The sequence below is a fragment of the Nematolebias whitei genome, chromosome 2 (genome assembly GCF_014905685.2).
Source record: "Nematolebias whitei isolate Nwh7 chromosome 2, NemWhi1, whole genome shotgun sequence".
In the NCBI taxonomy this organism is placed as follows: Eukaryota; Metazoa; Chordata; class Actinopteri; order Cyprinodontiformes; family Rivulidae; genus Nematolebias; species Nematolebias whitei.
In genome coordinates this window covers 12647199-12662569 of record NC_056499.1, presented here as the reverse complement: position 1 = coordinate 12662569, position 15371 = coordinate 12647199, and the positions used below count along the sequence as shown (strand labels likewise).

Genomic DNA, 15371 nt, shown 5'->3' with positions numbered 1-15371 from the left:
TGAAAAATAATTGTACATGGGTGCTAAAAAACTAAAAACAAAAAAAATTAATGTGTTTACACATTTTACTCTGGAAAAACGCACAGCCACGGTTACACAACACTCAAACTCACACTCCCGTTTGTGGATTTAAAAAGAAAATATTGTCACTATGTACAATTTTACACAAGTATCAGACAAAAATCTATTCAGGATCATACTTCATCAGGTTTAAGGGGAAAGAATTTCACACACACAAAAAAAAAAAAGGCATAAAAGCCTATTTAAATCTTTTACAAAGCCAACAGAAAGCAACCGATGTAAGAATTTAAAATAATATTCTGGTAAATGTTTCGTCTCTACGTCGCTGGAACAGTTAAGGCAGTATCTCGCTGAGCGAAGACTGTTGGAGACTCGCTAGTGACTCAAGACTGTGAGAAAATGAACAAACATTTGTTTCAGCCTCGCGGACTTTTGTGAGACCAACGAGCAGCGCAGCCACATTCTGAGCAGCCAAATTTTAACAAGAGTACCACATACGGCACATTATACGTCCGTCAACAAACTATTATACAACAATCTATATCAACGGCCCCGACAAGCAAAGACCTTGTATAAACTCTGACCTTGATTTGCGCCCTTGACCTTGGAGCTGGCGAGATGCCACACTCCATCTGATGATGGTACAATCGTGTATCAAGTTTCATTAAATTATCTTGAGAAGATCAGAAGTTAAGGCCCAGACAAGACCTTGCATAACATTTGTCCTCGACTTGTACCTTGACCCTAGAGCTGGGGTGATAAAAAGTGTACAGGACACTCCATCTAGTGAAGATACATGTGTGTGAACTTCTGTTAAAATTAACTCGAGCGGATCAGAAGTTTTGGGCAGAACACGAGAAAGTCAGAGACTACATCATAATTTGCCTTAACAGGCAGATAATAAAAACCAGGGCCAGTTTTTAACCCTGGCCAGTGGCCAGCACCGCTTGGGCCATGCACCTTTGTTGTCCACTTCCATCTGCCTCAGCACGGTTTGTACCAAACTCAGCAGCCGCCCACCACCTACATTTAATTAATCTAGTGGGGGTACACTTTAGAAATTAGGCTAGCTCAATGGTGTCCAATCCTGGTCCTGGAGGGCCACCATCCTGCATGTTTAAGCAGTTTTCCTGCTCTTCAAGTTCTGCAGAAACCTGTTAATTCACATCAAGTGTGTTAAAGCAGAGGGACATGTAAAACAGTGGTCCTCAAGCCTGGTCCTGGAGAGCCACTGCCCTGCATGTTTTACATGCTTCTCTGCTCCAACACAGCCGACTCAATGGTTGAATTACCTCTTCGTGTTCTGCAGAAGAACATTAATCGCCCATTAAATCGTGTGTTAAAAAAGAGGGACTTCTAAAACATTTAGTGGCCCTCCCAAGACCAGGATGAGGACAACTCTTCTAAAACATGCAGGATGGTGCCCCCAGGACCACGTTTGGCCACCACTTTTTGTAGCCTTGAATGTGTCGTCATAAGAAAAGCTTTTGTGAATAAGAGCTGGACAGTGATATTTTAAATATTTGAAGTTGAATAAAAATTGACAAATTGAAATACAGTACTGAGACTGTCAAGTTTTTTACACCACCTCCTGGTAGCGACACACCAAGTTGTGTACTAACAGCACAACTCTTTAAAAAAAAAGACAGACAGCATAAGACAAGTTGAACTGAGCCTCCCAGCATATTCTTCTGCCACCATCTTTAATTTTTAAAGAATTATAAAATGTAAACTTTTGGCAGGGGTGAGCTCAGCTTTACTGTCAGATTATAGCCACCACCGCCTCGTTGGACCGGTGAAACTGAAGGAACCTAAAGATCTCTGGTTAGCAGAAGTCTCTGTAACCAGAGCCTCTTCATTTTAAATAACTTGTGCTGTAATTATGTGTGCGAGTAAAACACGCGTTGTGAGAAGCATAAATCCCTTGGACAAGATAGATGGAGGCTGGCATTCATTATCTATCTATCTATATATCTATATATATATCTATATATATATATATAGATATATATATAAACTTTACAAATTCAATGAGTGTTTTTGATTCAAATATCCACACCAATTTGTGAAGGTGTTAAAATGCAATCATAATGCTAATGTAAAGTTACGGAAACTAAATTGAGACAGATTTGAGTCACTTGCAACAACTCAAGACAATAAAGAGGAAGTTTGTCACATTTTTTTGAACATGTTCACAATTCAAGCAACTTTTCTGCTGAATGACTTTCATATTTGTCACAACGGTCTTCATTTGATAACAGCTTATTCTCTTTTGTCTTCGATCAGTCACAGTTTAGTTTTAGCCAAACCCTCCCAAAGTTTGCTCACGTTTCTCGCTCTTTCGAAGTAGCAGAAACCAAACTGAGGTTTGGAGACGCCCGCGACAGATCCGAGTCTCAATACCTCAAGCAAAAACATTGAAAACGACAGAAAACGTTTTGAGACATTTTGGAGACTCCCTCCAGAACGCTGTTCACAAACTAACGTCCAAGAGTCCCAGCCCAGTGAGATACTGGCTGTAGAGTCAACCAGTGGAGCTCAGAAGAGGAAATACAACCTCAGTCTTAACCAGAGACGACTGAAAAGATTATTTTATGAGTGACATTCAAAAAGCTGACAAGTTGCTTAAAAAAAGGCAACAATAAGAAAAAAAAATTGTGCTTTCACAGATAACAGACACGGTTAAACTGTACAAAAATCTGATTAGTGACAAAACTTAGTTGTGATTTATGAGTTTTCAGGCTGGGTCTTCATTTTTCTCTCCCAGAGTTTCTGATTATCAGAAAAGCCCTGCTTGCCCTTGTTGAAGGAATTAGGTCCAGCAGATGTTGGAGTCTCCCTAAAAATAAGAAAAACATCTTTATTTTTTTCAATTTCAACTTAAATAACCAGAAATGAGGTGAGCCACTGAAAAAACATCCAGAACAGTTTGTTTTCAGAGCAGCACCAATGGAGGACTCAAACGGTTTACCTGCCGACGTTCTTCATCCTCATCTTTGCTTCTGGAGGCATCTCTTCTGGTTCACTCTGTTGTAGCAAAAGCCAGCTAAAGTCAGTTTCTGTGCAGCTGTCGTTTTTCTTGTACGATGGTGATAAAGCTGTGTGATGTGTGAACTTACATCATCATCTTCGTCAAAAACAGACGCCACCCCGAGCTTTTTTGGAGGAGCTGATGGTACAGGCTCTTTGGGTTTCTAGAAAAAAAATAAAAATCGGGCAGAAACAGAAAAACAGTAAAATAATGCAGGAAGCAACGCAGCATCTATTCAACAACTTTGTTATTTATACTCCTTCTGTTAAGGCCTTTTGGACACACAGTCTTTACTAGACATAAATGGACACTCACTGATGCTCCTAGTTTGATGGAGATGGGGTTTGATTTCGTCGTCATCTTGCTGCTCATGCTAAAGCCGATTTTGGAGGCTTTGGAGGGCGCGGGTTGGTCAGAGGACTCGTCTTCATCCTCAGGGGTGAGGAGCTGAGATGTGCGTTTGACAGGGACCCCCTTTCCTCCCACAGTGCTACAAGACACAGGCTTAGTTTTCACTCTGTCTCCCTCCTCCTGCGGCCCTGCTTGAAGCAAGACAACTCACCGAGGTGAACAACTGCATTCTGGGAACTGGGTTAAAAGCGGTTATTTTACCTGTGTGACTAGCTTAGCCATCAACAAACCAAAGGTAACCTAAACTCCCCTCTGTGGCTTGCCTTGCTTTAAAGTTCAACCTGTGAATCCTAAGTATCCACAGTGACACTATTTCACTTAGTGATGCTCAAACTGGAGTGTCTCACCCTTTTTTCAGTCATGAAAACATTGCAGGTGAAACTAATGTTTGATTTTGAATGTTTCCACGTTGTGTTACACTAAAAAAAACAAACCCTGGATAATAAGAAACTACAACAGAGAGAGATTTAAAGAAATATATGACATGGATTAAAAGAAAAACAGGCAATGCTTCAAATTCACAGAATACAGAGGGTGGAAGTAACACTGAACAATCTCCAGAATATAAAAAAAAAAAAGAAGACTACGGATACCTTCCTCTTTGATGAAAGGAAGAGATAAGATCTGACAACATAAAACTAAAAAAATTAAAAAGACACCGTGACACATTACTCCAGCACATGAATAAACCTCTCCAGTTATTTTGGCAAGCTGAAAAGGTAAACAAACAATACAACAAACCACCTATACTGTGACAGAATTAGGTAATTACTAAAAGGCTCAATATTTATTGAAAATACTCGCACCCCATTTATTTTTAGTACTGATTGCACTAAAGTGTTGAGTCATTAATCCTATATCTATTGTATTTGCATATGTGTGGTTGAAAGTGCACATTAAACAATAAAGTCAGTCATAAAAGGCCTTCTTATTTCTATCTGAATAAGCAAATACCAAAGGAGCAGTCTTGTGGTTTTAAATTATTTAGTTAAACGTGAGTTTCCTGTTGTTTAAAAGAAAATATGCCTTTCTTATTTGTTTTCTGTTCATATAAAAATTTAACTATTTTAATTTAAGTGAAGGCCTGGAGCTGCTTCTACCCTCCAGAGGGAGGCGTGATGGCAGAAAAACAAAAGTCTGAAATCCTCTAGCTCTGAACGGCTAACTAGCCTCGGCTAGCTACTTGCGCACTAGCTAGCAAGTAAGCAAGCTAACAAGAGACTTTATACGTTTTCAGGAAATAAAGCAAGTAAGCATTTATCTGCATCGTTACATGATTAACGCCTAAAGACTCACTTTAGTTCATTGCAATGTGAGTAGCGTTAAAACAACGTTATTCATTAGCACGCTAAAGCTAACGTGGTTAAATTGTTGGGAGTTCAACGACCGACTCCCCTTAGGTAAGGGTCTGTTTTGACAGTGCTTAAAGCAGAGCTAGTGACAAACAGTTTGGGTTTATTTCTAAGTTTTAAGATATTTAAACCGCACAAGTATCACCTCCATCGTCGGAGAAACTTCTCCTGCTTTGCTTGTTATCCGCCATGATCTCGCCTGTACTTCACAGTTGGCGCCGCTAAGCTTGTCCGAGATGAAAAGCAAACCGATTACAAGCGTAGAAGAAGAAAAAAGGAAGACGACGAAGAAGAAAAAGCAAAATGACAGCAAGCTAACCGGTTGGAAGAAAAAAAGCTGGTAATACTCGAGGCTTAATAGAACCTGTTTAAGTGTTTAGGTACTCATTATATTAAGGAATTAGTTAAAAGAATTAAAATTTTAATTGTCTTACCATTCATTTGATCGCCTTTAAGTTCCAAATGTGTTGGGTACCGCTCGGTGATGTGACGTGCTAAGCTAATGTTACAGTACTTTAGCTTGACATTATTTAATTCCTCAGTGTTCAAAAGCAATGAAAGTACTAAAATAACAAGTTATGAGTTTGACTTTTTTAATAACATTTTAAGTGGGCCATTATTTGGCAGTTGGACTTTTTGATATGTTTAGTTTTTATACACCTATCATTTAAAACAAGGTTTCCTACCTACTTCGATGGTTCCTAAACTTTTTATCTTTCGGCTTACAGAGTAACAATATGTGGCCGTAACTACTAACTACTGCTTGATGATTTGTTATTTACGATTAAAGAAATCAGGTTATCGTTGTTATCCACTGTTGTCATCACTCTTTGTTAAAGAATTGGGTCTCTCTTGTAAAAGAGTCCCCGAGGCTCAATGGAATTAACCTGTATAAATAAAGGTTGAATGAGTTAAACTAGCTACGCTAACAAACATTTCACAAGAGGTTTATGTTTTAAACCAATTATTTCATTTGATAGAGATTTGAAATAGTCATTTAAATGTTACTAAAGTCATGTACAGGTGCATCTAAAAATAGAATATTGTGAAAACTTTCAATATTTTTTTCAGCGTTTTAAAAAAGTGAAACTCATGTTATAAAGATTCTTTACACATACAGTGAATTATTTAGATAAGAATATTTATATTTCTTTAATAATATATATTTTTATATAATAACATAAACAGGGGAATTAAGTTGATGAGTGAAGATCTGGGCAAGAGTTGTGGAAGCCAGATTTAGAAGAAAGGTGACCATTTGTGAGCAGCAGTATGGTTTCATGCCAAGAAAGAGCACCACAGATGCTGTCTTTGCATTGAGGATGCTGATGGAGAAGTACAGAGAGGGTCAGAAAGAACTCCATTGTGTCTTTGTGGATTTAGAAAAAGCATATGGCAGAGTGTTGAGGGAGGAGGTGTGGTATTACATGAGTAAATCTGGAGTGGCAGAGAAGTATGTTAGACTGGTACAGGACATGTATGAGGACAGCAGGATAGTGGTGAGATGTGTTGTAGGAGTGACGGATAGCTTCAATGTGGAGGTGGGATTGCATCAAGGATCGGCTCTGAGCCCCATGTTGTTTGCTCTGGTGATGGACTGACTAACAGATGAGGTCAGGCAGGCATCTCCGTGGATTATGATGTTTGCAGATGACATTGTGACCTGTGGTGAGAACAGGGAACAGGTGGAAGAGAACTTGGAGAGGTGGAGATGTGCACTTGAAAGAAGAGGAATGAAAGTCAGCCGTAGTAAGACAGAGTACATGTGTGTGAACGAGAGGGAGGCCGGTGGAACAGAGAGGCTACAAGGAGCAGAGGTCACAAAGGTGCAGGACTTCAAGTACTTGTGGTCCACTGTCCAGGAAAATGGAGAGTGTGGTAAAGAGGTGACGAAGAGAGTCCAGGCAGGATGGAGTGGATGGAGAAAAGTTTCAGGAGTGATTTGTAACAAAAGGATGTCAACACAGGTCAAAGGAAAAGTTTACAAGACAGTTGTGAGACCCATCTGTTTTGTATGGTCTGGAGACATGGACAAAAAGACAGGAGGCAGAACTGGAAGTGGCAGAAATGAAAATGTTGAGGTTCTCCTTAGGAGTGACAAGGATGGAGAAGATTAGGAATGAGATCATCAGATGTACAGCACAGGTTGAACAACTGGGAGATAAAGTTAGAGAGGCCAGACAGATGGTTTGGACATGTCCAGAGGAGGGACAGTGGGTATATTGGTAGAAAGATGTTAGAAATGCATCTGCCAGGAAAAAGACGAAGAGGAGATGGACGCAGTTAGAGAGGACATGGAGGTAGTTGGAGTCACGACAGAGTGAGATGGAGGAGGATGACTTGTTGTGGCGACCTCTGAAGAGGAAAAAGCTGAAAGAACAAAAGACACAGAATGAAATATTTCAAGACTTTATTTCTTGTAATTTTGATGATTATGGCTTACAAATAATGAAAAAAACAATATTCAACGTCTAATAAGATTAAAATTTTGTGAATAGGTTCAGTTTAGTAAACTCCTGGTTGGTGTTTCACAATAATGAGCTGATTAACATAAGTCCTAGATGTGAGCTACAAATGTCTCATTTCTCAAGTTCAGCCACTCTTGAACCAGAGACGTCGTCAGAAGAGTCTTACCTGGACTGAGGAGACAAAGAACTGGACTGTTGCTCAGTGGTCCGAAGTTCTCTTTTCAGATATAAGATTTGTCAATCAAGGTCCCAGAGTCTGGAGGAAGAGTGAAGAGGTCCAGAATCCACGTTGCTTGAAGTCCAGAGTGAAGTTTCCACAGTCAGTGATGGTTTGGGGTCATGTCCTCAGCTGGTGTTGGTCCACTGTGTTTTCTGAAGTCCACAGTCCATGCAGCATCTACAAGAACATTTTAGAGACTTCATGCTTTTTTCTGCTGACGAGCTTTATGGAGATGATGATTTCATTTTCCAGCAGGACTCAGTACCAGCCCACACAGCTAAATGTACCAAAAGCTGGCTGTGGAATATTCTAACTTTCTGAGACAATGAATTTTGGTTTTTCATTATTTGTAAACCATAATCATCAAAATTACAAGAAACAAAGACTTGAAATATTTCACATATTGGCTTTATGTATTTGTAGAGATTGTCAGTAAACTTTTATCAAATGTCCTTTGATGAACTGAAAATGTTTGAGTTTGTTTCTACAGAAAATGTTGTGATTACCATTTCAGATAAAACTATGTGCTGACAATCAAACTGGTTGATTTTGGGGGATGTTGAAGTTATACACCTAGTGAAGTGTAAAAACATCAAAATTAATTAAACAACATAATGACAATTATGCAAGTTTTACTCTTTATAAATACTTTTTTGTCCCTCAGTTGCAGCTATATTGTTGATTTAATTTTATTTTTTTAACTTTATTGCTAGAAAGCATTTCAAGACCCTTTTTTTCTGTGTTTCACGACCCACAGTGGGGTTCTGACTAGAGGATGACACAGGAGTGGATTTTCACTCCTGTCCTGTCCTGGTCCCACAGAAAAAATCCTGTCCTGTCCCACTCCTGGTAACATGACTCCTGCTCCTGTTCAGAATCACTCCCACTCCTGTCCTGCTCCTGTTTTTCATTTAATTTTTAGGAAATACATTGAATTTGATTTGGTCTTCTACCCATTCCTGTTTAAATTACTTTGTGTTGTGCAGTTTTATTTCAAAAGATATGGCAACAGGAACAGTTCATCTGTGGTGAAACAGAGACATTTATTTCCTTAATCCAAAGTCAGGACTCTTGACTTCAACTTTGGGAACCAGTTTCAGTCTGAAGGTATTGTTTGGTTTCAGGCAGGCCTTTAACAGCAGATGAGCGACCATGAGGAGTACACAGATCACGCAGAAGAAACTTGATACCTCCTCACAACAAGAAGTCCAGACTCACCTGTCCACCTTTGTTTCAGGGACAAGGGACACCGTTTAGAGGACTCTTTTTGGATAGAGAAGACTGATCAGAAACTAAACCATGCATTAAAAAAAAAAAAAATCAGATCAAGACTGCATCCTGAAACGAGACGGATTTGTGTTTGTTGAGTAGCTTTAGCTCATTACAGAAAAATGCTTGTGAATATTTGTTTTAGATTCAAAAGATCTGTAAACAAATGAGACCAAAGTCCAAAGAAAAACGTTTAAAGACGTGTAGGAAACCCAGAGAACTTCCTTAAAAACGATCACCAGAAAGTTTGGCTGCTATATTAGGTGGTTTAAAAGTTTTGCACAGTACTGTTTATGTTTGATCACTTTATTTTTTTTATTACAGGTCTTTTTTTTTATTTTTTAGATTTAGGTTAAACAATGTACCAGTCAAGATGGGACAGGCCTTGTGTATTTGCTCCCGTGGCTCCATCACCATTGATAACAAAAAATATTACTTTGTCCAGAAACTGGATGAAGGGTAAGTTCAAATGATTTTACACTTATTTATTTATTTATTTATTATATCTCTACTGTTAAAGTATAAAAATATGTCTCTGTTTAAAAGCCTCAAGAAGCGCAGGCTTTGTTAGATCTCGTGCTGATTTGAGTCTCTTGAAGGTATTTTACACAAAACCCCAAAAGGAATGTTGTCATGTTTATCTTTTAAACTTAAACGAGTAGAAATGCATAAAACAACCTTGTGCTTAGCGGGTACATACCTCATGGGGTAAAACATAGTGCTTACAGTGGATACCCTGTAAGTACTATGTTTTAGACCTGATGCTTAGCAGGTACATGGTGGGTATTTGGCAGGTTGCGTACCAGGTATTCTCAGGATGTGCATTAGGTATGTACAAGCTACTTAGCAGATACGGGGTACTAGGAGGGTACATACCAGATTTTTACTGAGTACCTAAGAGGACTGGGTTACATTAAAAATGAATTTATTACCTTAACTACAAAGTACTTAGCAGGTGCATAGGGGTATTTATGAGCTATGTACCAGGTACTTACAAGGTACATACAGAGACTGGGTCTTTGTATGAAGTGACTTGTTACCTTGTTCTTACAGGGTACTTAGCAGGTAAGTGTGGCGTACTTAGTGGGTACCTTCATAGTACTTAGCAAGTAAGTAGCAGGTACCTACAGGAAGTAGACTGTTTTATGAAGTGACTTGTAAGTACCAGTACATACCCAGTACTTACCAATTACATACTTAATGTTGTATCTTCCTCTGGACTCTGTTCTCTTGGCGATGTCTTCCCAGCGGGTTCAGCTTTGTCGATCTGGTCGAGGGAGCAAAGGACGGGCACTTCTACGCCCTGAAAAAGATCTTGTGTCACGACCGGCAGGCCCGTCAGGAGGCGCAGACTGAGGTGGAGATGCATCAGTCGTTCAGTCATCCCAACATCTTGAGCCTGGTTTCTTACGCCTTCGTCGAGAGCGGAGGGAAGACTGAAGCCTGGTTACTGCTGCCTTTCGTCAGAGTGAGTTGTTGCAGTAGTTCCTACGTGGAGACTTTTCTTTCAGGAACTAGTCCGATAATGTTTGTGTCGTTGAGCAGAAAGGAACTCTGTGGTCCGTTTTGGAGAAGCTGAGGGACAAGGGGAGCTTGATGCCCGAGAATCAGATTTTACAAATATTCCGCGGAATCTGCTCTGGTTTGAAGGCTATTCATGACAAAGGCTACGCCCACAGGTAAAACCTCACCGCTCTTACAAACATGCAGCTCATATTTGTACTTCTTTTGGTTTTTCCCTCTTCAGGGGTCTCCACAGCGAGTCCTCCTCCATCTCACTCTGTCCTCACTCCAACTACCTCCATGTCTTCTCTAACTGAATCTAGATATCTCCTGTGTCTGTTTCCTGGCAGCTGCATTTCTAACATCCTTCTATCAATATACCCACTGTCCCTCCTCTGGACATGTCCAAACCACTGTCCCTCCTCTGGACATGTCCAAACCATCTCAGTCTGGTCTCTGTCACTCTATCTCCAGTTGTTCAACATGTGCTGTACCTCTGATGATCTCTGATCAGCTCATTTCTCAGCTCGTCTTTGTACATCTGAATGAAAATTTATATTTTTGCTTTGAAGCTGCAGTTAATTCAGAAAGAAAAACAAACGGCGTGCTCGTATTACCAACGAGAGAAAAGAAATGCCTCTCCACCTCTACATCTTCTACTGCTTATCTGTGATTGGGTCATGGAGGCAGCAGGTCCAGGAGAGAAACCTAGACCTCACTCTCCTTAGAGACCCTCTCCAGATCCTCCTGGGAACCTGAGGTGTTCTCAGACCAGAGGCCATATATAATCCCTTCAGGGAGTTCTGGGTCTGACCCAGGGTCTCCTCACAGTGGGAGGTGCCTGGAAAAGACCTAAAGGGAGGCATCCTGATCAGATGAACCTCCTCAACCAACTCCTTTCAATGCAGAGCAGCGGCTCTATTGCGAACTCCCCTCCGGATGACAGAGCTCCTCCTACTATCTCTGAGGCTGGGCAGCCCCACCCTACAATGGAAGACCATTTCAGCCGCTTGAATCCAGGATCTGGTTCTTTCAGTTCCGATCCAAACCTCATGACCACAGGTGAGGGCTCAAACGTAGACGGACCAGTGAATCCAGAAATTTGCCTTTAGACTCAGCTCTTTCTTCACCACGTCCAACCAAAGCAACGCCCTCATTACTGAGGAGGCGGCCCTGATCCGTGGATCCACCTTCTGCTCCAGATTAAAACCCAGTTGGAGCGCATAGGAATTTTTTGTGCAACGTGAGTCAGTCAGTGAAAGAAAAAGTTCAGATACCTAAAATCCAGTAATAAAATATAAAAAACAAATACTGCACACAACTTTTATTTTTCATACAAATCCTTATTTATATTTTGGTTACTCTCCTTTAGTGGTCATAATGTTATGGTTGATCAATGTGTAAAATCACGTTTTGAGTGTTATGGTTAACTTTTTGTGGCCTACACCCAACTCAGTTAAATTAGTTGTGATTTAACAGAGACTTGAAACCCACCAACGTGCTCCTGGACGAGGACGACAAGCCGGTTCTGATGGATCTGGGCTCGATGAACCGCGCAAGAATCGAGGTAAGGGTACCGAGCCCGTATAAAGTCAGTCATAACTTACATTAAAAATTAACATTAAAAAACAAAAACATCAACACTGTTGGTAAAACAGCAAACCCTCTTTATACCATCTAAAGACTCAGGTCTTCCTCACCTCTAAATGTTACTTTAAGCTCTTCCTCATCTTCACTGGGAATGTTAAAAATATATAATTGTGCTGTAAGTTGCTAAGTAGTTGTTTGCATGAAGCACAATAAATATTTAGAGTTACAGTAAAGAAGGCATCTTAAATAATAAAAAAGAAGCAGCTTTCTGATGAGGCGGGCTGATAAAAACTCTTGCTTTAATCTTTTTCTCCTCGTCCGTCTGGTTTGCTGCCCCTAGATGGCAGAGCAACATTTGATGTCCAGAGCGTCTGATTAAACAAACATTTATTAAAGGCAGGCAGAATTAACGCACAATAAAATGCAACTTTGCTTCATGTTTATTTAATTTTGTTTGTCTTTAAATGTGTTTAACATAATCTGGTTGTTGTTGGAGCCACCAGGTCCAATAATTTAGTCCCGTTTGGTTTAAAACGAGGGCGAAAACAAACGGTTAGATAAACGAGAAGTTAGGCGCCATTTTGATTGATAAAATGTTCTTTCAGCATCACTGAGTTGGAATCTAAACAAGTTAAATCTGGTCCTCTGGACATTCAAAAAACAAAACAAATGAATGTCCAGAGGACCAGATTGAACTTGTTTAGATTTTTCTACCTGGATTATTGAGCATGCATCAGGAAATACTGAGTTGGAAATACTCTGTCCGTCTGTCTGTCTGTACGTTGTGAGCATGAACACTTGAAAACTAAGTGAGGTACCAGGTATCTGCTGTAGGTGTAAGAAAGGTTCCTATAGAAAGACTGGGTTGCCAGATCAACATCTAGTTCAGAAAAACGCTCCTCTCCAAAACTGCCAACTTTCAAATGAACTCCCTCAGCGACGGGGGCGTCGGCTTGTTTGTTCTGGTGTCGCTCACTCTCAGGATGGTGCTAAAACTGAATGTGTCGCAGGTCAAAGGGTCCAGGGAAGCCATGACGGTCCAGGACTGGGCATCCCAGCGCTGCACCATCTCCTACAGAGCTCCTGAGCTCTTCAACGTGGAGAGCCACTGCATCATAGACGAGCGCACCGACATCTGGGTATGAAACCTTTCAACGTCGGCTCCTCTTGTCCTCTTTTACTCTGATACTTGTGATGAGTGAGAAGAACGGTTCTGTTGGTGTGTGGTTCTGTCCCGCAGTCTCTCGGCTGCGTTCTGTACTGCATGATGATGCTGGAGGGGCCGTACGACCTGATCTTCCAGAAGGGGGACAGCGTTGCCTTGGCCGTCCAGAATCCAGTGTCCATTCCTCCGTCCTGCAGGTCAGGATTCAAACCGACGTCGTTTCTCTTTATTCATCGCTTCTGTCCCAACGTTCTGTTTGGTCCTGGAAGAAACAACAGGGTTGTTGTTGTTTACTTCCTCTAGGAAAAATAAACAGAATAATTGTTTCCTGGTTTTTATTTTCTGTTTATCTTTTTAACAATTAAATACTGTTCATAGATCAAAACATCCTGATGCATGCTCTGGTCCAGATTTAACTTTTTTAGACATAGATCAAAACGTTCGGCTCATTCAGGCGACGGGTGCTGTGGCTTTGGTTTTTTTCTGTTTTGTTTTTTTTTTTGCACTTTTCAAAACAACTTTATTTACAAATGTTTCCCCATCGAAACAGATCTGTTCAGTTGTTTCATAAACTTTTTCTTTGAAATCTACTGAAGTTAATGGCTCTATTCTACCTTTAGCTTTTACCTTCCAGTTAGCTACTTTTAGCTTCTAGTTAGTCTTCCAATACTTAGCTAAATTTGAGCTACTTTTAACTTTTGGCTACCATTTTTCTACTTTGGCTTTTAGCCTGTCTTTTGGTAATAATTAGCTTTTTATTACTTAAGCTGATGTTTTGCTACTTTTCATTTTTAGCTACCCGTTTGCTACTTTAGCTTTTAACCAGCCTTTTGCTAATATTATTTTCTGGTTAGCCATTTGATACATTTAGCTAACCTTTAGCAACGTTTTGTTTGTATTTGGCTACTTGTAGCTTCTAACTTCCATTTTGCTACTTTTGCTTTTAGCCATCTTGTACTAATATTAGCTCTTAGATTGAGCATGAACTCTTTAGCCTTTTGATACCTTTCTGCTAACATTTTGCAACTTTTAAAATTTTTGTTGCTTTAGCTTCTAGCTAGCTACGTTTAACTGTTAGCCAGCCTTTTGCTATGTTTTTCTTTAGCTGTTAGCTCCTCCCAGAAAACGTTTAATAGTGAGTTCTGGCAGCAGATAAACCGGGTCTTTGCTTTATTTTTATTTCCTGTCTAACGATAGTGAGTCGACCACATCAAAGTCATTTAAATGAAAAGTTTATTTTATGTGTTGCTGTGACGTCAGCTGCGCCTCAGAAACATCGCTTCCTGTTTGCCTTTAAAACGAGATCTGGACCGACCCGTCTGTCCTGTCTCCAGGTACTCTGAGGGCCTCAAGGTTCTGCTGAGCTCCATAATGGTTTCAAACCCCCAGGAGAGACCGAACATCATCTGGGTTCTGGACCAGGTCCAGGACCTGCAGAGTCGCAGTCCGAACACTCAGACCAACATGGTGTGATTGTCCCGGTGGGACCACGGACACTTGGACCATCACTGAGAAACTTTCTTTATTCCAGCTTCAATTTATTTTTATTTCTTGGGTTTATTGTAAAAACCTGACTGTTTTATTTGTTCTTCACCAGCTTGGTTTTATTTTGAGTATTTTTTCACGTGACCTTGAAATGAAAACGTTTAGTCCTTTATAGATCTAAATCAAATGCCTTAAGTGTCATTTATTAAAGAAGTGCAATAATTTACTTTGACGTTTAGAAAAATCTGCAGTTTGGGCTCGCTGATAACTGAACAAGGAGATCAGTTTATCTCAAACCGTAGCTGTTTATTTCACTTTAATTTGGATTAATTTAGCTGAAAAAAACAACTGGAACCAGTTATCTGGTTCTGTTGGAGAGTTAAACTCAGTCTGTCTAAAATGTTCCTTACAGTTTTTTTGGTGTCTCACTGTCCAAAACAAGCATCAGAGTAACTTTCAGAGTAACTTTCAGAGTAACTTTCAGAGTAACTTTCAGAGTACCGGACGGGTCGATTTCACTTTGTTTTACTTTGGAATGGTTCTTATGCTAATTTAATGACCGGCTACAGGAAATATGCATTTCTTTCCTTTTAAAAAGATCGACTTTTATCAACTTTTTATCTTCCTCAAAAAAATATTTTAGCTAATTTCAGCAATGTCACGTAGCCGCTACGATTGTTAGCATTTGTAGTTTTTAGCTGCCAGACCACTTCAGCAAGACGTGCTTTTATATATATTGATTTTATTATTTCTTGTTATAACAAATGTGACAGATTCCGACAAAGCTTTAAAATCCTTCTAAAACGTTTTAACTTTGTTAGAGTTGTTTCGTTAGGAGAAAAATTGACCACATTGA

The 15371-nt window shown here is 39.9% G+C and overlaps 2 protein-coding genes across 2 annotated transcripts; one reads left to right on the top strand and one right to left on the bottom strand.

The window, feature by feature from the left end:
- Nucleotides 1-2287: 2287 nt before the first annotated feature.
- On the bottom strand, nt 2288-5047 carry LOC119429057 (PEST proteolytic signal-containing nuclear protein). The gene is made up of 5 exons (XM_037696777.1): nt 4961-5047; nt 3368-3591; nt 3141-3215; nt 2993-3048; nt 2288-2860 (listed from the first exon to the last, which is right to left on the bottom strand). The coding sequence occupies exons 1-5, from the start codon at nt 5004-5006 to the stop codon at nt 2749-2751; spliced, it is 513 nt and encodes a 170-aa protein (XP_037552705.1). The 5' UTR covers nt 5007-5047; the 3' UTR covers nt 2288-2748.
- On the top strand, nt 5039-14698 carry stk16 (serine/threonine kinase 16). Its single transcript, XM_037696766.1, has 8 exons — nt 5039-5155; nt 9118-9231; nt 10021-10240; nt 10318-10451; nt 11755-11842; nt 12876-13004; nt 13106-13227; nt 14365-14698. Exons 2-8 carry the CDS (start codon nt 9146-9148, stop codon nt 14501-14503), a joined length of 918 nt encoding a protein of 305 aa, XP_037552694.1. The 5' UTR covers nt 5039-5155; nt 9118-9145; the 3' UTR covers nt 14504-14698.
- Nucleotides 14699-15371: the final 673 nt, after the last annotated feature.

Coding starts and splice junctions, on each gene's coding strand:
- stk16 (XM_037696766.1), top strand. CDS start 9,146: ATGGGACAGGCCTTGTGTATTTGCTCCCGTGGCTCCATCACCATTGAT. Junction 10,452..11,754: donor GACAAAGGCTACGCCCACAG/GTAAAACCTCAC, acceptor GTGATTTAACAG/AGACTTGAAACCCACCAACG. Junction 13,228..14,364: donor TCCATTCCTCCGTCCTGCAG/GTCAGGATTCAA, acceptor TCCTGTCTCCAG/GTACTCTGAGGGCCTCAAGG.
- LOC119429057 (XM_037696777.1), bottom strand. CDS start 5,006: ATGGCGGATAACAAGCAAAGCAGGAGAAGTTTCTCCGACGATGGAG. Junction 3,592..4,960: donor AAGTTTCTCCGACGATGGAG/GTGATACTTGTG, acceptor TGCTTCAAGCAG/GGCCGCAGGAGGAGGGAGAC. Junction 3,216..3,367: donor CCATCAAACTAGGAGCATCA/GTGAGTGTCCAT, acceptor TTTTTTTTCTAG/AAACCCAAAGAGCCTGTACC.